We start from the raw sequence: 23783 nt of genomic DNA on the forward strand, positions 1-23783 counted from the left end.
TGTAGAAATCCCATGCTGTTCTAAGCGTAAATTCTGTGCTATAACTAATCATAGTATCTTGTTAAGAAAATAAAACTCACTTATAACTGCAATTTAGTGTCATTAGCATTCTACCAAGTATCCCTAAAGGAACCTGTCTGTCCACTTAGTGCCAGGTGACACACACGCACACAGTTCTCCATCACGTGTCACAGGCAGAAGTTGTCTGTCTCATGATAGCTGCTTGTACTTCAGGGGCTTGATCCTGACAACACCTGCAAGGAGGAGGAACTGCCTCTGCCACAGCAGGCCACATTTCCATTTAAGTTTCATTACATAAATCTAGAGAAAAGGTTGTTTATAAAAACAGCCTTTAGGGAGTGGTTTGTTTTGGGAGAGCTCAAGCTGTCCCCCAACCTTCAGAGGCATTTACCTACTTCTCCCAGCCCTTTCCAAGGAGCAGAGAGCACATGAGCCCCTAGACATGGAGGAGGAAAGGGGAGTGCGGCCACTGCCTTCTCACCAGGGATAGTCACTGTGGCGAACGCACGCTCCTGGAGCCATAACTCACCACTGTCCAGCTGGAAGACAGGTCTTTCTTTGAACCATAAGCACCTCTCATTTGCCACGGAATAGCTCTTGGACCATAGCAAAGGTTCTGAGTCCTGCAACCTGGACACGCTGCCCAGGGAAAAGACAAAAAGACATCCTTGGCACAGGCCCAGCATCATCCCCTGTCTCTGCTTAGTCCCTCCACAGGGAAGCGTGAAGCCCTGGGGTGTGCCGAATGCTTTCTCAGGCTGGCTCTGGACTTGGTTGCTCTCCTGCTTGGCCAAGAAGCTGCTCTGGGCACACAGGGTGGTCTTGCCGTGTTGCTGGAATGCTCAGGGAGGGATTTCTCCCTGGGGCCCAGGCTCTCAGGATGAGGGGCACCAGGGCGCCAGCCCACCTTGCCCAACTTCAGCTGCCTCAGGGCGTAATTGGGCACAGCTCTCCAGATAGCCACGACCGCTGGAAAGCAAGGGAAGGGAGTGTCAGGCTCTGGGCTGTCCAGCTCACACACTCAGCAAGCTCCTTGCCTGGGGCTTGACAGATGCTGGGGTACACAAACAGCCCAGAAAAACACTGCCATGGCTGTGGAGCTGGGCTGTGCCCCCAGTGCAGACTGCCAGCTCCCAGAGGAAGCTGACCCTGAATCATTCCCCCTTTTGGGGGCACCGCCCTATGCCCACGAGAGACTTGGTCTTCAGGGCAGTGCAGGCACCGTGACCTGGCAGTGCTGGCAGCCACACTGTCCCCCTGCTTTTGGCAGCTGACAGCCCACGTGTGACTCCTCAGCTCGGAGCTCCCGAAACCCTCCTCCTTGGTGGAGAGCTGCAGGAATGTGGGGAACAAGCAGCTGAGCTCTGAGCTGACGGCCATGGCGCAGCAGTCCTCCATCGCACTTGCTGCTTACACTCGGCTCAGGAAATGGGACGCCCTTCCCAGCTCCTTGCCCCAAACTCCTCTCTGATGTGCTCCCCTTCTCCCGCCTGTCAGCGAGGGTCCCCCAGCACCTCCCTGCTGCCTCCCGATCCTGCTCCTGGCTGTGGAGCAGCAAAAAAGGGCAGCGGTGGGGAGCCCCTGCGCAGTGCCCAGCAGCGCCCAGGCCTCCCCGGGAAGTGCCGCCCCTGCCGTGGTACCGGGGAGCCCTCCCTGTGACGCAGTGCCTCCCCCTGTGACATCAGCCCAGGTCATCTGGAGGTCCATTAGGACACCTGCCTGCTCCTACCCTATCAGCACCTCTGGCAGAAGTGACCTCACCAGCCCCCGCCCCAGCCATCACCTCGCTGCCGGCCCCTCGCTGGCCCCCCAACCCGCCTCTCCTCTGCCCCCCCCCCTCCTCTCTCTGTGCCGGCACCGGCGGGCACCCAGCACCTCAGTGCCACCTGCTGCTCCTGACCAATCAGCTTCCTCCCCCACAAGTGACGTCACCACCCCCCAGCACACACAGCACTGCAGGTGCAGAGAGCTTTGCAGATGCCACGGCAGATTCAAAGGACGTTGCAGATGCAGAGGCCGTGGCAGACACTGATCCCACCGCAGCTCTCGACAGCATTGCACACACCGACGGAGGTACCGACACCGGTACAGCTGCACACACAGCACGGCGGGGCATCATCCCCCAGCTAATGCCGTGAGCCAGGCAATATCTAAACCAGTAAAGTCAGCACACCCCCGCTGTCCCTGGCTCTAGGAAATGGAGCGGCCAGAGCATAGGAGTGTAGCTGATGGGAAAAAGTGGAAGTCAAAAGAAAAAAAGCTTGTGGAATATTAAGTTCTAGTTAGAGTGACACCTCCTCTCTCAATGCACTGAGACCCTGACAATGATTTCTTCTGATGGGGCAGAATAAAAAGGAAAAAAAAAAAGAAGCCAAGAATCGTATGCTTATGTTCCAAGACTTGGAACTTGTAGACAGATGCAGATGCCACGGCAGATGCTAACTACCATTACAAATGTAGATACCATTTCAGATGCAGATAGCATTACAGATTAAGATGACATGGCAGTGGGCAATGCCACTGCAGATGCAGATACCATTGCAGTTATGGTTGCACATACCATTATGCCAAACATTTTATATTCCAAGATTTTGTAACTTGCATCCAAGCTCTGTCCTCCCCAGAATATTTTTCTGCATTTTTTCCACCATCTCTTTCTGAGATCAAGACTCATACAAATGCCTGCCACTGCAGAACGCCCAGCTCCGTCGCCTGCCTGGTACTGGGCACACTCAGCTCCCAGGGCTGCCGCAGCCCTCGGCACTGCAGGGGCCCGGGGCCCTTCATCTTCCCCTTTGGCTCCTTACCTGCACGGCTTCTGCTCAGGCACCTGGCCCTTGAGGCACAGTTGTCTCCAGCTGCCCATGGGGGAAAGCAGCCTCTCCTCGCCCAGCGTTTCACTGGCCCACCTCAGGAGGCTGGGAAGGAGGTGGGGAAGCACTTGCTGGAGCTCCTCTGTGCTCCACGTTGGAGATGGCACGGCTGATCTGCAGAGAACCATGACCAAGAACCACCTGCTCAGGCAAGGCCTTTTCCCACCAGCCCGGTTCCCCCACCTGCCTGGGGTGGGGAGGGGGGGTTACTGCCCGCAGTTGTTACTTCTGTGACAGACTGTGGCTCAGGAGCACAAAACTGTCCCGGCTCCCCACACTCCTCGAGGCCGGCCCAGCACAGCGCCCTGGGAGTCTCCTCGGGCACAGGGCACCCGACTCCCCTGCGCTGAGGTACGAGTTAGAAAGCAGATGCAAAGCTGCAGAAACGTGTCTGCCATTGAACTCGCCGTCAGTCTCCGGAGCAGTCCGATGGTTGTGCCACTCACAGGCGGAGGAGTCAGTCCCCAGGTGCTCCTCTCCTGCTCTGTTCAGTTTCTCCACTAAGCACCTCAGGATCTGAATCCCAAAGATGCTTCTCCCCGGGCTCCTCCACACCTCCACCGTGTCACTGGAAGGGAAGAGACCTTCACCCCTGAGCCCATCTCCTCGCAGACCTGCAGTGCCCTCAAACCTCCTCCGCTGCAATGGGGTTTACAAAGACCCACTCACGGCAGAGACACAGGCACACAGTCTTGCAACACTCCAGACTGTTCAGGCAGAAAAAAAAAAGACCTATTTCTCAACCAGACCCGCCCAGAGCAAGCAAGCCGCAGGGTCACTACTGGACTGCAGCGGGGAAGTGGGTAGTGCACGTACCTGCCCATGGGCAGACCTGTCTGGAGGAGACACCTGATCACGGGCACCCGGTGAAAGCGGGCGAGGAGAAACACTGCACGGAGCAGGAAGGGCCTGAGGGTGCTCTGCTGCATGGAGCTGTAAAGGGTGTTGAGGATTTGGGGCACCTGAATGGAAGATGAGGAGAAAGAGGCTCAGTGTGTCCTTTGCCCTGCCCTGTGGGGCCCAGACGCAGTCACTCGGCACATGAGCAATGCCCAAGCCCTTGACACAGTGTCCAGATCCAGCCCAAAACCTCACCCCTTCCACCTTGCCTGACCCTGACGCACGTCTGGAGCCCAGTGTGCTCTTGGCAATCGTGCACACGCACACACGCACACACACACGGGCACTCACACAGCAGCCTCGGTCGCTGGGTGTGCCTGGGCCCGACCGTATGCACAGCTGCGTGCCCTGTGTGCACACAGAGGACACTGAGACAGTTCACACCCGGCGCTTGAGGAGCTCTCCCCATGTGTCTGGAGCAATGCAAGACCAAAACCAGACATGCTCTTCGAGAGCCTGAAGATGCCGTGCAGGACCTTTGCAAGGGCATGTGACTCCTTCCAGAGGAACCCCGCTGTCCAGGGACACTTTCCCTTGCCTCTGCCCTCCTCATTTCCCAAAGCACAGACCCCTTCCCCACACAGAGGCTCTTCCCCCAAAGGAAGGGATATTTGTCTGAGCCTTTCACAGCTAGAAGCAGTGGCTGTGAGAAGGACAAAGAGCCAGCCAGGTCCCTCCTCCCGGGGAAGATCCCAGCTCCTCCCACGGCTGCCTACCTCTGGCCCGTGGTGCAGACACAACCTGCTCTGTGCCTGGGGAAGCAGCAAGGGGTGACCCCGCAGCCCACGGATGCGGCGCTCCCGCTGCCCAGAGCGGCCGTGGGCCCTGCAGGGACAGCGCAGAGACACCCTGCCCTGGCTCCAACAGCAGCGGCCTTACGGCTGGGTGAGCTTTAGCTCAGCTGGGCGTGACCCTGGGGCTGCCACCCATGGCTGTCCTCACGGGGACCCACCTCTGTCAGCGGCGGACGGCCACGGAGGCAGCCTGGGCTGCGCGAGCCACTGGTGCCCCTCGAGCCCGAGGGGAGCGCAGCCCAGCGCCAGCGGAGGAGGAGAACAGGAGCCTCGACAGGGCAGGCACAGCACGAGGCCAGAGGCTCCCAGGCTACAAACGGGCAGCAACTGGGGGCGAAAGGAAGGGCAGCTCGCAGGCTGGGTAACACCACAGCCGGGGAAAGCATTGAGAACAACGAACAAGTGTCCCACCTGTGGAAAACCTAGCGTGCCCAGCAAAGCTCAGAGTAGAGGCAACTGGGGACCAGGGAAGAGTGAGCAGCGTGAAGTGGGTCCCAGGGCAGGGAGGACTGTGAGTGACCTTGGAGGAAGAGGAGGAACGGCAAGGTTGGTACCTCCTAGTGCCTCACTCATGGGAAGGACCTGGACCAGTGGGAGACTTTGGACAAGAAGTGCCCCTATCCTGGTCACCAGCTGGAGCAGGTGCCAGCTGGAGCAGGTGCTGATGCACGACTCAAACCATCAGTAGCCCCTCAGCTCAGCACACAGGCAGCATTTCTTGAGCCCATGCCAACTGAGCAGGGTGTACTGCAACAGCCAACAGGAGAAAAGACCAAGTCAAATGGAGAAAAAGGTCTCCGTTACCTCCTGGAGTATTTCCTTTCTGCATTCCACCAGGAAGACAAACACCCACTTCCAGGCTGCTCTTGCACTTGTGGGTGGGCCACGCAGCAAGCTGTCCAGGACGGCAGTCAGAGAGTCTGTAGCCCGTGCTGGAGGGATGATTTGCAAACAGCCTGGAGAGAAGCCAGGAAAAGGACAGACCATGTCCCAGCTCTGCTCCAGCAATTCAGGCTTGACAGGACTCTTAGCTCAGCAGCCCTGGAGAGGGCAATCACTTGACCCTCCTGCTGTGCGTACAGTGCTGTTTACATCTGATGCAGCTAACCCATGTGGGAGTGTCTCCCCCATGCTGCTTGCTGAGATACCAAATCTGTATTCTGACAAGAGCACTCACACACAGACGTGCACACACACACACACACACACATCATGGTATCTGCTCCATCGCGCCTAAAGGGAAACTCTTGCCTCAGAGGCTCCTGCTACTTGCTAACACCAGCTGTCCTGGCAGCTTGCTCTGGTGACAGAGAGACAGTCTGGAGGGGAGCAGAGAGATGTGCAGGACCCCAGGAGCTGGGCCCCCACCCCGCTCGTTTGGGGCCAGTTACCTTTCCCGTTTTGGTACAGGTCTCCACCACAGTCTCAGTGTCTGGGATGTTCAGCTCCTCAGAAAGGCACCTGATCTCATCTGCCTGAGGCACCACCTTCATGGTCTGGGCCGGAACAAACACCAGGAGAAAAGAGAAGTCACATCTACGGAAACTCAATCTCTGGCCCCAGATACCGATAAAGGAAAACCCAAGCGGTGGCAGTGGAGGCCACAGGGAAACCCAGGGCCCTCCTGAACTCGGGGCAGCAGGATTTCCCCAGCCTGATAAATGGCTGACAAATCCCGGGCTGGAGAGAGGCCTCTTCCTCCTTGAACCCTTTGCTGGGGCTTCAGGCTTCCAGCAGCCTCTGCTCCCAGCAGCTGCGTCCCCTATTCCCGCATAGACCACCAGCATCTCTGGGAGGCAGGAAACCTCCCAGTGACTTCCTCAGCACAGGCAGACCCTGCTGCTCGAAGAGGAGAGGGTTCAAACACAACCCTTTGCAGCAGGCTCGGGGCCTGCAGCTCAGAGCCCTCCTCCCTGCCCACTTTGCTCTGCGCAGCACATTGGTTTCCTCTCTTGTGCTCAGCAGGAGGTTTCTCCCCTGGCAGGGATGAGTTTGGAGACTGCCTGGGTAGCTGCCTGTCTCTCCAGGCTGAAGGCAGGCAGCGAGAGGGAAGACGCGCTCTGTAACGCTGGGGACCTCATCACAGCGCGTTGTCTGGCCACCTTCTGTCTCTCCTGGAACGCGGAGGGGGACAGATGTGGAGGGGAACAGTCGCCAGCATTGGTGACAATGTCCTGCTCTCAGGCAGCCGTGAGGGATGGCCCAGACCACCCAGCCTCACACATGCCCCAGGGAGGTGGGACTCAGCGACCCTCTCCCAGGGATTCTTCCCGAGATGGCCGGGGAGGCAGAAGGCTAATGGGGTGGGGACACAAAACCAGCTGAGCACCTTGCCTCCCCCTGCCCTGCTGGGGATGGGGCCCTGACCCGTGGGACCCCCGTGGTGCCAGGCCAGAACGGAGGGATCAGGCTGAGAGAAGCTGGGAAGCACCCGCTCTCCTCACCCTGCACTTGCAGAAGGTAGCCAAGGCAGACCAATGCCTTCTGGCGGGATGTGGCCAGGCAGTCAGTGATCAGAAACCCCAGCAACCCCACCAGGGAGCTGAACTGCTTGCAAGGACGTCCTCTCTGCAGGGGAGAGCAGCAGGAAAAGGGTCGCAGGCAGCCCCAGCACCCGCTCGCCTCTACCGCCCACCCTGCTCCCTGAGCAGCGACCGGGCAGAGGGGCAGACAGAAGGGGTGCCCCATAATCCCAGGAGCCCCGAAACCCAGCACCCCATCAGGCAGGGCTCCCTTCTGGGGCCAGGAATGGGAACGGGGCACCAGGGCACACAGGCGTCCCTACTCACCATGAGCTCAAGTCGCTCCTTGCAAGCACCCAGCATGTGGGCACAGACCCGCAGGGCTCACTCCCGTTCCTGTTCCTTGGCTGAGGTGAGCCAGCCCTTCAGGACCTGGGGCAAGGTGCACCTCTCTCATAACAGGAATCTTTTTCTCCCTGAGATCCCTCTCCCTTCTTCTCTGGCCCTTTCCTGGCACAGCCCCCAGCCCCACCAAGCCCTGGCACTGCAGCCTTCGCTGCCCCGCTCTCTCCTGCTGCCTCTGCCCTGAGCCAGGTGCTGTTTCCCTGTCAGCATCTCCCCGCTCCAGCCTTCCCCCAGGCTGCTCTCGCCCAGCTCGGGGCTGGCTCTTGGCTTTCCCTCCATCAGGACCCACTTCTCTGCCTGTCCTGAGGCTGCAGTGGCTGGGGGCTCTTGTGCCACAGCTGAGCCCCTGGCCCCAGCCAGATGCACAGCCCTGGAGCAAGGAGCCAAAGCCCCACTTTCCTCTAGCAAAGGCATCCACCTCCTATCACCTGCTAAGGCCTCGATTCTCTGCCCCCACAACACTTTTCCTGTTGCCCCATGCCTACTCACAGGGACCACTTAGTCAAAGCCGGTGGAGGTCACCTCTGCCTCCAGAAGGGTTTCTCTGAGCAGGCTCAGATCTTCCAGGTTTCTCCCGTGCAGAAGCTAAAATCAGGAAAGGAGAGCTGAGGTTCTGCATCCCGGGGGCTGCCAGGGTGCGCTGAGGTGGGAGGCACTGGCCGGGGGGTACCCGCATGCTCACAGCTGCCCCCACTGTCTTTCTGTCCTTCTTCACCTGCTCCTCGGAAGCACAGACCAGGACACTCTGGCAGCACACTGACAGCAGGTTGTGATTTTCCTCCCTGCTCAGAGGTGGCCTCAGCTTGCTGGCCAGAGGAGAAAGGAAGAGAAAACAGAAAGGGGATTTACTAGCCCTCTCCAGAGTAGCTTAAACCACAGCTGGGTTCCCCCTAATCGAGGAACCCAAACCCAACACCTCCAGCCCTTCCTCAGCCACAGCCACCCAGCACCAGCACCCAAGGGCCCCACCAGCTCAGGACACCGCTCCAGGAGCTCACATGAAGCCGAGAGACCATAGTACCTCTGGGGAAACCAGTCCGATGGTGCAGCCCAGGACCCCCCACGCGACTGCCCCGGCTACAGGCACTTACCAGCAGCCACCAAGGAGAGGGAGAGAGCTGCCACAGCACAGCGGGGCATCGCCCAGCCTCCTCTCCTCACCCTGAGGCACAATGCAGCGGCACAGCACTGCCTGATGGGCCGGGCCAGGCTCCCGGCTCACATCAGAGAGCTGTGGGAACAAGGTCCGTGTTAGAGAAAGTTGCGTCAGTGCTGAGGGGGACTGAAACCAAACGGTGCTCTCCGCTCTCCTCTCCCTGGGGGGTCTGGGCACGGGACCCACAGCCAAAACCCAGCCCACCCCACAGTGGCCCTGGGCGCACACAGAGGCTTGCAGCAGCCCGGGAGCTGAGGCTGAGCAGTGTTGAAAGGCAGTCCTTAGGGTGCTGACACTCCGGAATGCTCCTGTGGCTTGGCCAAGAGGGAACTTGCTGTGGGAATTGGGCTGCCCCTCGGGCCCGTTCCAAACAGCCAGGGTCAGGCCTCCTGCAGCCCTAAGGATCACAAATCCTGGCGTGCTCCTGGCCTGCAGAAAGGTCCCGGTGGAGGGACGCCCTGCCCTGCCCTGCCCCGCCCTGCCCTGCCCTGCCCCGCCCTGCCCCGCCCTGCCCCGCCCTGCCCCACCCTTCCCTGCCCCGCCCTGCCCCGTCCTGCCCTGCCCTGCTCCGCCCTGCCCTGCCCTGCCCTGCCCCGCCCTGCCCTGCCCTGACCCGCCCTGCCCTGCCCTGCCCTGCCCTGCCCTACTCTGCCCTGCCCTGCCCTGCCCCGCCCTGCCCCGCCCTGCCCCGCCCTGCTCCGCCCTGCCCTGCCCTGACCCGCCCTGCCCCGCCCTGCCCTGCCCTGACCCGCCCTGCCCCACCCTACCTTGCCCTGCCCTACTCTGCCCTGCCCTGCCCTGCCCTGCCAGCCAGCAGCTATTTCCCCTCCACGGCGATGACACGTGTGGGCCCCAGGCCAGCAGCAGGACGCAGGCTCCCCTTACCTGGCGGTGCACAGCAGTGCTGACGGCAAGAGCCATGCCCTGTGGGTCTGGGGTCTGAACTCCCTCCAGCACCTCCAGGACAGAGCTGGGGATTCTACAACAGAATGGGGGAGGAAGAGGAGGCTAAAGCCACCTAAAGGCACTTGGCAAAGGAGAAACCCAGCCCCACTGGGATAAGGGGAGACCTTAACACCAGCTCCCAGGGAAAACCCCACACCCCCCAGCACGGGGCTTCTTGTTTGCCCTCCCCTCAGAGCAGCACCAGGAGGGGCTCTTGCCTCTGAACAGAGCCCGGTGTTGACAACTCTGTTTCCTGGCACTTCCCACTCAGCAGACCTCGCCCCTCTCACTGGACAGCACTGGACATGGCCCTGGGCATGAGGGCAAAGCTCTTCCCACACAGCTCAGGGAGGTGGCAGTGCCTCCCTTGCTGAGAAGATGAGCCCTAGGGATTCTTGCCTCCCTCCTGCCCCCCACCCCGGGTTTTTCTTTTCTTGCCCAAAGAGCCTCAGGCCTCTCTGCTCTCCCCGATCCTTCCCTAAGGGCTTCTCAGCTCCTCCTGGCACCCCACAGCTCCCCAGCGCCTCGTGGCACTGGCACAGACCCGCTCCAGCAGCCACGCCGGGCCCTGCGCAACACCTCACCTTGCTGACCCGGGGAGTGTCTCGCACCTCCTGATCTTGGTGCAAGAGCCAGAGGAGCTGCTCCCAGGCACGCTCGCGGTGCTGCTCCTCACGCAGAAGGACCCCCGTCCTGGCGGCCACCGCCCCAAGGACAGCCTGCTTGTCCTGAAGAGGGAAGGAGAGGCTCTGCTTGGAGGGCTGAAGGTCTGCCCAGTGCTCAGCATCCCCTGAACACTGGCCTGCCCTTCCCGCTGGCAGGGGTTTCCCTTTCCCTTCTGCCCCACGGGAGAAGGGCTCACTCCGGAGGAGAGAGAGCTTCTCCCCATACTGGTGGCCCAGCCCTCCCTGCAGAAAGGCCCCAGGACTCTGCTGCTTCCCATCAGGGAGCCCTCCTCCCCTCACCCCTCTGCTCACACCCCACTGGGCACAGACAGACCCCCCCACTGCGGCCCCCGGCGTGGAAAGCAGCACTTCCCACCTCTTCCTCCTTGCAGTCCATCAAGGATTTCCTTGCAGAGGAGAGCAGGGGAACAGGAGCCATGGGAAGGGACCCAGGAGTTTCTCCATGCAGCACCACCATGTCCTGCCCCCAGAAACCCCAGAAACTCCCTGAGCTTCCCTGGCTCCTCCGACACACACAGCAGTTTGGGATCACCAAGGCCTGACCGTGCTGCGGGCTGACACCCACCATGTTCCCTCTGAGATCACATGGAGGCATCCAAGGCCACCCCAGCCCCTCTTCTGAATAACTGAGGACCGTCTCGGCGCCACTCTGTATTTCCCCCAAAACTGGGGGCAGAGGCAGGCTGCTTTGGTGGCCTCGGAAGAGAACCAGCTCCCTTGGGCTGCTCCCTGGGACGCCGCTGCTCCCTTTTTACTTGGCAGCAAATGACAGCACCCCCGCCCCGCTCAGGCCCCGCTCCCCGAGAGAAGAGTCTGGGGCTGCTCCCTGGGAGCTCAGCTTGCTCCAAAGGCAGCAAACGGACTGCGGTAGCTGCCTGCCAGGAGTCCTGAGCAGCTCTCGGGCATGGACACGCCTCTGCCATCAGCAGAACATTTCGGGTAGGTGCCTTTGAGGACGCTGGGCCTGTGGCGTGATGCTCGTGCCCTGGGACAGGAGGTCTGTGAGCCAGCCCAAGCAGAGAAATGCACTGTGGCACCAAAGGGGCTGGGCTCTGGGGCAGTCTGACAGCTTTGGTGGGACTGCTGGGCTGACACTGGCGTGCTCACCGGGACCTCAGCTCACCGCTCTTGTGTCTTCCCTAAGCACAGCTGTCAGCGCTTTGCTGCCGAGGATTGCCTGTGCGCAGCCTGGTGGGAGCAGGAAATCCAGGCTGTTACCTATTTTTCTGCAGCGCAGAGTCTCTCCAAGGCTGGCCTGAGCCCTGGGCCCAGTCTGGAGGACCAGGTGGAAGGACTGAACATCACCATGCGCGGAGAGGTGGCGGCAGCAGGAGCCGAGGTGCTGAAGGGCCTTTTGGAAGGCCTTGGCTCAGCTGACAGGGGCCGGGCACAGAGCGTCTCTCCTGGCTCCGAGGGGACTCCTGCCCGCAGCTTTCTGCCTTGTTCAGGGCCCTCAGCTTGGAGGGAGCTCCTGTTGTTTGCTGGGAGTGTGGGAAACGCCATTCGAGTAGGAGCAGCTCCTGGTGCCCCAGAGCCCCCCGCCCGCTGTGTGCCCCCGCCCTGGGCGTGGCCCCCCCACGCATCACAAGGGGCACCAGTGGTGTCACGGACACCAGTGTCTCCCGGTGCGGCACTGTGCTGGCGCGGGCAGTGCTGGGGAGGGACGGGCTCTGGCAGGAACACCCTGGCACGGGGACATCGCTGCCCAGCCTCGGAAGGCCTTGCGGGGCCTGGCTCTTCCCCTTGCTGAGCGCTTCCACAGCACAAGTGTCTGCCTGGCCGCAGCACGATGGGCCAGCTGCCCTCCTGCTTCTCCCGGTGCGCGCCTGCTCTGTCCCTCTGGCACCGGGCACGGCCTGTTCCCGGCAGAGCCGCGTGCCTCATGCCCACAACCGTGTCCTTTGCAGGGGCGGCTCTGGTGGCAGCCAGCTGGGTGCCCTCGTGTCCCGACGGCATCCCGAGCTCCTCCGCTGCGACTGTGTGGAGGTGACCTGGCGTGGGAGGACGAGGAGGAGAGACCTCCTGCTCTTCCAAGACGCCCTTGCTTTTGCCAAGCGCAGGTAGGAAGAGAGGATGGCAGTACTCTCTCTTCCCACCTCCTGCCTCCAATACCAGCCCTCAGGAGACATCTCACAAAGCCCTCTCAGGCTGGGCGTTGCTCCAATGGCCCAGAAAGTCCCAGGGAGGCTTTCTGGGGAGGGTCGGCCGCTCAGAAACCAGGGCTACAAGGGTCAGGGGGTGTCGCCGGCAAGGATGTTGCCGATTTGGGTGAGCTGTGAAGCTGAGCAGCCCTTCCCAGGGCTCTGTCAGCTGTAGCGGCTCTCCCAGGGAGGATTGCCATGGGTGCCCCCCCAGAAGGCAAGCTCACCATCAGCCCCTGCTCTTCCTGGCTGCAGATGTGGCACCAGGTTCTGGCTGCAGCACAGGGTGCGTCTGAGCGAGCTGTGGGTGCTGTGCCAGGAGGAGGTGGCATGCGGGTGTGCACAAGAAGACACAGCGTTGGGCCTGGACTGCAGCTGTACCCTCATCCTCGTCTGGCCCACCAGCCTCTGCGGGGTCACTTTCGGGTGAGTCGCGGTGACGTGTCACCCAGGCGTTGGGCTGTCTGGCCCAGTGCTCGCCTTCAGAGCCCAGCTGGCTCCTCAGGTCCACGGCACGGGGCGGGGAGGGAAAGCAGAGGCACCGCTTTGCTTGGGAAGCGTTTTGCAGCTCGGCTTCTTTTCCGAGCTGAGCCTCTCCCCTCTGGAAACAGCCCGTGCACAAGGTGTGCACTGTCAAAGGGGTGAGGCAAGGCGTGGGCTGAGGCAGGGGCTGTGTGCAGACAGGCGGTCCCGTTTGCTCCCAGGAAAACCCAGGTGCAGTTCTGGCAGAGCTGGGCTGTTGCTCCCCGCTCTGGAGAAGCCCCGTGTCTGCGACAGCGCTCCTCAGCCCAGGGGCATCCCAATGGCTGCAGAGTTGCAGCATCAAAAGGGACTCCTGGAGAGACGAGGCTGTGTCATGAGCAGACCCTCCTTGGCTTTGACTTTGTTCTCCGGAGGGAAAACTGCACAACACCTATCTGTTGGCAGTGGGGTGTGACACTGGTTCTCCTGTCTCCTGCAGCTCGCAAGAGGTGAAAGAACTCTGGCTGGACGCCATCCTCAGGTAAGCCCTGCTGGAGTAGCAAACCTCTGGTGCCACCGTGGCCGTTGGTGGGATGCTCCAGCTGCAGCTGCAAGGCAGCTCGAGGGTTGGGGCAGAGGTACCCGCACTGCTGGGGCAGCTGCGGGGCAGCACTGCCCGAGCTGCTCAGCCTTGCCTTGGGAAAGTAACGGCAAGTCAAGATCCAGCTGTCTCCACTTGCCCCTTTTCTGCCTGGACTTCTTCTTTGGCTGTTTGGATGCAAATGGTGCTGGACGGGCTGGCAGGGGAGAGGGCAAAGCCAGGCTCAGTGACACAGAGCTCTCCCTTTGTCCATTCCCCGTGCACAGGCAAAGCAGCACAGCCCAGGGAACACGAGTGACCACACTGCCCTCGCTTAATCTTCTTGTGACGGTCTTGGGCCTCTGCAGATCTGTAAGTGTCTAAGTTGTTCCAGCTGGCTGACGGGAGTGACGCTGCTTTCTAGCACAGACCATCAGAGGAGCGTCTCCCACTTGGCCTTTGTTCTCTTGTCTAGCCGGTGACGATGACTGCCCAGATCATCGAGACTCTGGTTCAGTGCCAGGCAAAAGTAAGCAGTGGCTACCTTTCTCCACCTTGGCATTGTGTATGGGTGGGAGAGGCCTCAGGAGAGGAAGGGCAGCTTTTCTGGGATGGGAAGCCATCAAGACAGAGGCCTCTTTCTCCCTGGTGGGGTTTGGGCAGAAATCTCCAGTGCCGGGGCGGAGAGCACAGACGGGCAGCCCGTGTCCCCTGTGCTCCACGCCAGTGACTGGTGCCCGGCTGTGGCTTCTCTGGACCACACAGCAGCCGAGAAGGATGCTGGGGCAGTGCCCTGTGGGCAGGTCCCGAGGAGCTCGGTGCAGCCCCAGCCTTGGGAGCAAACACCCCCCTTGGGGCACAGAGATCATGACTGCCCCCTCCTCAGGCTCGTGGCCCTGAACTGCAAGTCTGTGGGGCCAAAGGCCATCGTCTTCATTTCCCTGTGGGGAGAAGGATTACCACTTCCACACGGAAAGTAATCTGGGATGGATTCTTTTTCTTGCTGCCTGCCCAGAGTATCCCACATTGCTGTCCTCAGGCTCAAAGGCACCGAGAAGAAGACTGCAGTAGAGCCCTGGACAAGCAGCAAGGGAGCCCAAGCAGCAAGAGAACCCAGAAGCAGCTGGAGCCCAAAGCGCCTGAGCCTGAGGACAGCAGAGAGCACGCTGATGTGCAGACAGGTAGAATGCTGTAAAGCTTTGAATTTCAGGTCCAACTCAAAGCACGTGGGTCCAGATGAACCTGGAAAAGGCGATTCATGGGGCATTTGGGAGCGTCCCCTTGGGTTGCGGTTCTCTAACCGTTGCCCTTGTAACATCCTGGAATTCACCGCTTCGAACCTTAACACACGGGGCGAATTAGGGTGACCTTTCCCAGAGGTTAGATGACCTTTCTTCAGTTTCAGTGCACCTCCTGGCACACAGGCCAGGGCTTCTTGCTTTGCTCTTTCCAGATGCTCCTCAGACGTGGCCTGAGGTTTGTGAACAGTGCCACTGCCAGCGCCCTGCCAAGCCTGCTGCACTGCTGCCCGGCGGCCCCCAGGCTTTTCTCCATTGGCACTGGGTTTCTCCCTGAACGAGGTGGTCTGCGCTGAAAGTTTTGGTCTCTTACGGCCTGACTGATGCACGTTGTCTCGTGGCCTCTGTAGCGCATCTTTTCTGAGCAAGGTCTCTCAGCTCTCCCGTAGGAGACAGGTCTGGTTCAGACCAAGTGCCCACATTTCAGCTGTGCTCTCACCTCCAGGGCTCTTCTGGCCGAGGTAGGAAGAGAACGTGCATGTTCTTCATGGTGAGAGCCGGCGCTCTGGACTGAGATGACCGACCTCTGCTGAGTGACAGTGCTGCCGGGACCCTTCCCGAGGGGGGCAGCAGATGGCATCAGAGGGTCGCTCCTCACTTGGGGTGCAGGGTTTTGCCAGTTTCCTTCAGAGGAATCATTTTGCAGCACATTCTTGTCATGTAATTTGGCCTGCGGAATCAACAGGCAGAGTCGTGGCTGTTAAAGCTCATCTGACCCCAACACGTGTCATTCCTTATGCCTTTGCTTTCCAGAGCTGTGTTCAGATGAGCCTGGGGACCACGGAATAGAGGCAGACGTGGTAGGTCAGGCAGACGTGCCCCTTGAGCGACCACCCTCATTGCTCTGCAGCCTGGCAGAGGGCCGAGGAGCCATGGCCAGGACAGCCGACAAAGGAGAGGTATGAGGCAAAGCTGGGCTCACAAACCCTGTAGCAAAACAGCCCCTATCTGCAGTCAGTTTCTGTGGCAGAACCGAGGCAGCAGACTGCTTTCTTGGAAGCAGTCTTGCTCTGGTGACTTTGCCTCCTTAGATGGCTCATCAAGGCAAGCCTGAGAGCAATTTTTTTCTGTAGCTCGTACAGTTGTAAGTCAAGCACTTATCTTAGCTGTGTTCCTGATGATAATGCCCTAAACGAATACTCGCAAGGCTCTGAAATTCCAAAATGTATTCTTCTACCTTAAAAGCTAAGTAGTAGCGCACCTGCACCCGTGATTTCCAAGCTCTCAATATGAGTAATTCCCAATCAGGAGTAAGCAGAAAAGGAAAGCCTTTATTATTCATTCTTACTCAACCTTACACATGTGTTTTGTCAGTCTTGCCTTCTAAGGATATAGTCAGATTTCCCGTTTGTTATAACAAACAGGGTAGAAAAACACCCAAGAATGCTGGAAAGTGCAGAAAATCCTGGACCACCTTCCACTTGCCCCACGGCTAACTGCCATCTCTGTTTGCCACGCCAGTAAAGCCACGTGTCTGGAGATCAGGGCACACTAAAGCAGCAGGAAAGGCTTAGTCTGGCCACTCTCCAGACGCTTGCCAGGCTTACCAAAAATAAAACCAGTACATCAAGGAAGAAGTTCCCGTCTAGCCCACAGGGGTTCTCCTACTGCACAGGTGCCATGCGAGCCTGCTTTCCAGCACTTTCTCCTGTGAACGCTTTTTGCAGAAATAGAGGCTGGAGGGACCAGGTGCTGCATATACTGATGTCCTCAGTCATTATGTTGTTTGCCGAGTCGTTCCTCCAGATCAGAGAAGTGACAGCTAAAGCCTGCATGTTTCACAGGCGGCGTTGTCTCGGCAGGAACCTCGCGAACGCCAGCAGACAGAACCGCTGCAGGCACGGGAGGAGACCTGTGAGAAGTCGGCAGCTCAGGCGTTTGCTCAGCAGGTCTTTGCTGAGCCTGACCTGGTCTTGAACAACCTTTGTGAGAGCAACCGTTCTAATGACCCCATTGAGAGAGGTTTGTATTATTTTTTTTTTCTCTTTTTCACATGTGAATGTAGCAATGTAACAGGCAGAATAGCCGTAAAACGGACTTGCCAGTCCTGTTCTGTAGTGTTATGTGTGACAAGGAGAAAGTGTTGGTTGCAGATCTTGGGTAGGGTCTTCTGATGGAAGTGGGAGCTGTGGGGAACTCAGGCCTGTTTGGATTCCAGCACGTAGCAGGGAGTAATGAAGACAGGCAGGCATCCCACCTCCTGCAGAGGGCCATGAGAAGCTGGGAGGATGGGAACCCCGTCTCCTCGTCCGGTCCTTACTGCTGGATGCTGTGCGTGTCCCAGGTGGTGTGATGGGGAGGGGATGTGCAGCCTCCTCCCAGTTCAAAGCTCAATGTGGCCCTGCAGATCCCAGCTGGATCCTTTCCCCAGTAAAGCAGGCAGCAGAAGGGAGCTTTCCTCGGGCTGCTCCTGTGTGGACCCTGATATCTCTGGTGCGGTGTGAAACACCCACCCTGGTCTTAGAGAGGAGCCAGGCACCGAGGTGTCGGGTGCTTTTCAAGCCGACCTGCTTCTCGGCATGCCCAGGCACATCCTCAGCTTCTTCCACTGACTTTAGACCTCATGGTCATGGAGAGAATGAGACAGGGGCAGAGGGAGAATACAAAAACAATCTCGCAGGAACAACCTCATATTAAATAGAATAGGAGCAGCATTAATGCTTCCTGGAAACACACTGCTTATGCTGTTAAAGATGGGAAGTAGAGACGTAGCTGTGAGTAAAAGGTTTCTAGGATAAATTAATCTCAGTCTCTTAAACATGCGGGTCCTTCCAACAGTGAGCATTACAACTGAATTCTCTCCACTTTTCCAGCTGCTTCTAATGGCTTTACTGGGTGTTTTTACACAGTCAGGCCCTCTCTCTCCCCCCGGGCTCTCTAAATAAAGCCATCTACAGAGACAGTGTTCCAGTTATTCCTCTAGTTGCTGCAGCAGAGTGGTGACCATACATGTTCATATTTTGGTCTCTTTCCCACGTGACAGGGTGTTTTTGAAGGCAAGGAAGCTCACCAAATTTAGGTGCTTTACGTTTTGAGCACAAGCTGTCTCTGTCAGCACTGTTTTACTCACAGCTGTGTTTCACTGTGTGACTATATGCAAAACCCAGCATCAGGACTGATAGATGTATGTATATACATAACAAGGTCATGTTTATGCAGTAAGAAGAGAGGCAAGTTAAGTTCCATGGTATCTAGACTTTGGCAGCTATGAAATAGTGCTGAAGTTGCAAATACAAACGAGTTACACAAAAAGACTAAACTTTCATAAGCTCATCTACATCCTGAGTTGTAGGAATCCTGTTCTTGTGGTCAGCTGGCAGTGTTCCTGTCACAGATATTCCTTGACCTTTTTCCTTTCTCCCATACTGTAATCTTACCATTTAGATAGCCAATGGACAATAAAATGCACACAAGCAGGTTTGAGCTTTATTCTTATAGGAGGAAAAATCTTCAACGCTCTAGTACAAGCAAAATGTTAATAGCAAGGCCAGGAGACCATCCAAAAAGGTATCCGACCACCTGTAATGGCCAGAAATAGCAGACTGGGATGCCATACACCAGGCATCCATGTGGGGCTATTCTGTGGCCCTGTGTAAGGAATGTATATGCTGTCTCAACACACATGTATACATGCATGACGTGGTGTTTCAGTGCTTGCATCCTGTCCCAGTAGAGCAAATATACCTAATCTGCTCTACCCGTCAGCGCTCTGAATGCATTGGGATATATGGTCACTGTACTGTGTCATTATCCTTGCACAGATCCGTGCAAAGAGCAGAGTTAAATGCGGGCTACTTCCACACCCAAACGTGGGTGCGATGGCTGCACCGCACGGGTGGGACAAAAGAATGTGTTTCTTGAGAAATGCTAACCTCTTTCATGGTTAACGCTGCTTCGGTGGGCTCTTCTGGGGCTTAAACGTGTGAGCTTTTGCAATCACGTTGTCCCAGCGACAAAACCAGTCAACAGGCATCCCTAGGGAGCTGTCAGCCGGGAGAGCGGCGTTAGGAGAGGTGAGAGGCCGTGTTCGGTCCTGCCCGCACTGCTGCTAGGCACGGAGTTTCACTGCTTTGGTAGGGTGTTTCTAAGACAGAAGTCCCAATTACCCAGGAGAATCTGTTGCAATTAATATTTTATGGATAGATGCCATGATGTTTTTCTTAGGGATGTTTACCAAATGGGAGAAAATATTTTTCAAGCTCTCCTAGTACCAGTGCTGTTGAGCTCTGCTCTACGCAGAGCTGGCTTGAGCATAAGTAGCACACTTGGAACCGATACTGGCAGTGACCCCTTTAATTTTTAAAATGTTCTTGAAGAGCCTGTAAATAGCCACATGCCTAATTTTAAGCAAAAGTAGTCTCCTGTGCTCAGAGTTAAGCTTGTGTGTAGCTGTTTTCAGAATTGGGGCCAGACAGGTTAATTTATGCTTTGCAGACACATCGCTGGGTCTCAGATGCAGTTCACGCTCTCAGAAAGCTCAGCCTTTGGGGTGGTTCCATTTTCAGGCTCTGCTCACTCTTACCAGCCGTGCCTAGCTCGGCAGCCCTTCCCAGCACTACGCTGCAAGCCAGGCGGCTCAGGGAGAGGCTATTATTAAGGCTCGTTTCCTCAAAAAGCTTTTGATAGCGACATCTGGTTATGATGTGTTCTACTTAACCAGAGACGACTCTTGGCTAGGGCTCCTCTTCTCTGTGCCACAGCCAGGACGTGGCTTTGGAAAGCTGCTGGCATCTTTAACGGGGTGGAATGATATGGGGGCCTGAACACCAGAGGTATGAAATCTGTATGATGTGTTTACCCATTCGGGTCTTGCTTGGAAAATTAGATTTGGGAGGACCGTGATACCAAGAGAGCATTTAGTATCTTAGTCTCTTAGATGGGAGCATTTTGTTTATCAGGAAAAGACTGTGGAAGCTTCAGACATTGTGCCCCACGGTCATTTTGGTTCCCCAAGGAGGAGGGTCACTGACAGCTGCATCTGTAGGAATTATATAAATACTCTGTGACACGAAGAGGCTTTGCTGCTTTCCCTCCCTTCCCTTGCAGACTTGCAGGTGGCTCTGATTTGGTTCCAGCTGTGGCTACTTGGGTCTGATCATCAGGGGTGTTGTACTGGCATGGAGTTGATTAGCGGTGGTGAAACTGGGCCCCTGGGATTACCCTTTGCAAGAGCTGGGCTGTGCATTTCAGCACTCAGCTCGGGCCGAGGAATATCTGGGCTGGGCTGAACGAGAGGCACAGAGAAACAGGGGCTGATCCCAACGCTGGCACATGGGGAGGCTGGGAAAGTGTTGGGTTAAATCCGAACAGGGCTGATCCTCAGACCGCTTGCTAAGAGCTGCCAGAAGGTGAGGGTGGTTGGTGGATGTCTCACCCTCTTTAAGGCTGTGAAGACACGGGTCCCGGCTATGGAGGGGTGCAAGACATCCCCACCGAGTCCTAACATGGCTTCTGTAGCATCAGGGGTTCGTGTCCAGATGTTTCTCCTGCTCCTCTGGAAGTGCCAGTTCTGAAGCCATGTTGAAAATCCAGTGCTTGGCCTTAGGGAAGGTTGAAAATTCATGCAAGTTCTAAAGTTCACCCAGCACGCACAAAGGGAGAATGCTTGTGATTTGCTGTTATTTGGAAAACAGTCTTTGTGTTCTACTTTCCATCATGTTTCCAATCTTCCCTTTTCCTTTCCAGGGAGTGAAGCCAATTTCATCTCTCCAAGCAGCACAGGCACTATTTCAGCGCATGAAGTCCCCATGTCTGCTGCTGGAAGCAAAAGATCTTTCTCTCTCGAGTAAGCACAGCAGTTTTTTCCAGGATAGTGCAAGTGTTGCTAGTGCAGAGGTAGACGAGTAGGTCTGGTCTTGCAGCTAATACATACAGCATCAGTATTGTGAGTGTTAAAACAGTTTGGGTAACACTATGCTCTCAGGCAACACTAACACAGATGAGAACTGTGATACGAGAAAGAAACAGAAAAAGAGCTGTATTTGGGGGGAAAAAAAAAAAAAAGAAGGTTTTTTAGTTCTAAAAAGTTTTTGTTGTAAAAGTATTTTAAAGTTAAATGTCCCATTTGATGGCATGGCACTGAAACCAAGGACAGCAGATAGTAAACTCTGCACGACAGCCACAAACCAGCTGTTTCCTCAAGGATGTTGATTTTCCAGAGGAGCCTCTTGTGAGGACACTGGGGAGCCCCAAACGAGTCAAGCTTTGTATCGGTCTATGGGAAGTCTCTTTTTGGCAGGACTGAAGACCTCTAGGAGTGATGTTCTGTGAGGGTTTGGGTTTCTTCCCTTTCCAGGCGATCAGGGACATACATTTCTTGTGGTGACAACCGCAGCATTGAGCCACAAAACCGAGAGAAGTACTTGAGTCATCTGCAGCAGAAAGAAGTTACAGTACAGCATTTGAAAACAAAGCTGAAGGAGTCTGAGAGCAAACTTCAGGAAAGGTATATTTCACTTCAGAAACCAGAGTTAGAACGATTTACTCAGGAGCGTTTTGGGGTGGGAATCCAGGACCTTTTTCCTCATTTTCTGACCATGTAAAGATTTCATGAAGAAATTTGAAATATGATCAGACTGATTAGTTGTTTCAGGTTTCATCGTGATGCTCAGTGCATACGTACCATGCGGCTTAGTTAATACAGCTGTTTGTCTCTTTTCCCTTTCTTTGAACTTGCCCAATAGCATATTTTTAAAGAGTAGTTTTTTACCAGGCTGATTTAGCACTGCGACCTTTTCTACATCAAGCGGTTTTTACCTGCAACCATGTATTTGCTCCATCTCCTGTTCCACCTCGCTCAGAGACAGATGGCTACCAATGTCCCCCTTCTCCCCTAGGGAAAGAAAAGCTCTTACACACACCAGCGTGCCCACTGGTGGTTTTGCCCCTTGGGGACTGAATGGTTCACAACAGCCCTTTGTATGGACGCGAAGCAAAGCAGTGACACACAACCCAGGCGGGCACAGAGCGGGCGCTGCACGGAGCCCCAGGGCCAGAGGCCCAGGGAGCTCTTGGTCCCGCTCGCATCGCCCGACCTCCGCATCTGCGCGGGCTGGATCTCACGTGGGGGCCCCCTCTCCCCACTCCTCGCAGGCCAAGGCAGCAGCCCCTGGCCCCACGCGGGGCTGGGTGGGTGCAAAGCAAGGCGGGGGCTGCAGCCCCGAGCCGTCCTGTGCCCGAGGCCCGTGTTGGCTCTGGCTGCAGGTGCCGAGCTGCTGGCAGGCACGGGGGACGCATCCGGGCAGCCGCTTCCCATCGCCTCCAGGGCGAGGCAGGAGGCCGGACGGCAAGCGCTGCACTCTTTCACTGACCGTCCACAGCACTGCCACTGCATTTTGCTTTTGCTGCAGGGAAACAGAAATAGAAGAGCTCAAGGCTCAGCTGGCACGGATGAAGGGAGACTGGGTTGAGGAAGAGTGTAAGCATATGGAGCTGGAGCTGCACTTCTGGGAATCGAGAAGGGAAAGTCACGAACTCCAGCAGGCTGTTGAAAGCATGAGAAACAGCTTGGCTGAGAAAGGCAAAATAATTCAGAAATACTTCATAGCCATAAGCATTGCAAACAAGAAACTGGAAGCTTTGCTGCAGGGCCTGGGGATGGCTCAGAAGAGCTCTGTGAGAGATGAGCAGTGCCTGGAGTCCACGTAGGACTCAGAGGGGAAGCCGTTAGCGTTGTGTGCCACGATGCCAGGCAGCCTCACCACGGAGGACCAAGCTCTGGAGGAGGTGGCAGACAGTGGGCTGCTTCTTAATGAGGACACCGCTAACGGGACTGACTCATTTGAAGAGCATTTGACCGCCACAACTTCTGGGTCGAGCGATCCAGCTCCCTCCAGTTCTGCTGTGTATCAAGAGATGCTTGAAAATGTGCTGGATGAAAAATCAACTTCTTCTCAGGAGGAGGAGAAAATCAGCAAGGTGATGGTGGAACAGGCCATCCCAACTGACCTGGTGCCATGGAGCCTAGATGCGGAGTAGCTCATTCAGAACATCTTCAGAGCTCGAGATGCCTGCCCTCTAATCCCACCTGCTTCACTGAAGGAATTGGGTGAAATTTCTCTTGGAAGCATCCGTGATTCTGCTACCCTAGTGGACTTAACTCCAAGTGATCCAAACTCTGCCGTCCTCTTGTCTCCTATGGAGTCTCCATGCAGGAAGGTGGAGCATAAAGTTAATAAAAACCGTTATGTGAAAGAACTTGATTTTGCAGAACCTCATCATGCTGAAGCCTTTGGCTATGTCAATACCCTCTCTCAGACAGCTTGAGTATTTCACTAGTCTTGTGCATATACAGGGACTGTAACCGAAAATGTACATTGCTGGGAGTCTTGAAACATCTTACAACAATAAGTCCAGGCGTGGATATGCTCTGAATATTAAGACCTGCCTCATCCTTGTGACGCCCAGGTTCTTAATTACTTGTGCTGGCCACAAAGATCCAGGACGGTTCCTTAAGCATTGTATTAAGGGAGGGAAGGGAAACCTAACAGACAAGTTGTCTCTGTCTCTCTCTCTTTCTCTCTTCTCCTTTCTTTAACAAATTGTAACTAGCTCCAAGTAAGCATGGGACTTGTTTACCTAGTTAAGAAGTTGCCATTGAGTATTTGTATCTCACCACTTGCCATGTCTTTTGTATTAATAAATTGTTAAACGGGTTGGCTGGTGGTGTTTCACCTCAATTCAGTATGAGGGTATCTCAAACTTGGTCGTAGGTCCCAAGGGGAGGGAGGCTGTTTTGAACAGCTTCTTTTGGGCTGCAGCATTTCTAAATTGTCGTCACGGACAGGATGCCCTTGTGATACTGATCCAACCAGAAGGGATCAGGGCCCTTAGCATGGCCCCTTCTTTAAGGAAGTGCCTGACAGGAGAGAGGACAGTGGATCTTCTTGGAAAGATCCACACTGGGTCCGTAACCACACACGTGGCTGAATACTTTACAGTAACCCTTTTGTATTGTGTAACAGTTGTTATCGGGATCGATTTGGGCATCCAACAATAGCAGAGAAGCCCCTTCTTGAGAAATTGAAGGGCTATAAATCCCTGTCCTCTCCTCTTGGCATG

General features: G+C 56.4%; 1 protein-coding gene across 1 annotated transcript; it reads left to right on the top strand.

Moving 5' to 3' along the window:
* Positions 1-11146: 11146 nt before the first annotated feature.
* Positions 11147-22988, top strand: LOC122154108 (syntabulin-like). The gene is given in 12 exon segments (XM_042800347.1): positions 11147-11181; positions 12150-12302; positions 12639-12809; positions 13345-13386; positions 13794-13797; positions 13901-13954; positions 14465-14606; positions 15477-15622; positions 16526-16685; positions 20409-20508; positions 21019-21168; positions 22073-22988. Coding segments are annotated over 12 exon segments (2073 nt in total).
* The last annotated feature ends 795 nt before the right edge of the window (positions 22989-23783 follow it).

Source organism: Tyto alba, unplaced genomic scaffold (assembly GCF_018691265.1).
Source record: "Tyto alba isolate M040663 unplaced genomic scaffold, T.alba_DEE_v4.0 Super-Scaffold_31, whole genome shotgun sequence".
In the NCBI taxonomy this organism is placed as follows: domain Eukaryota; kingdom Metazoa; phylum Chordata; class Aves; order Strigiformes; family Tytonidae; genus Tyto; species Tyto alba.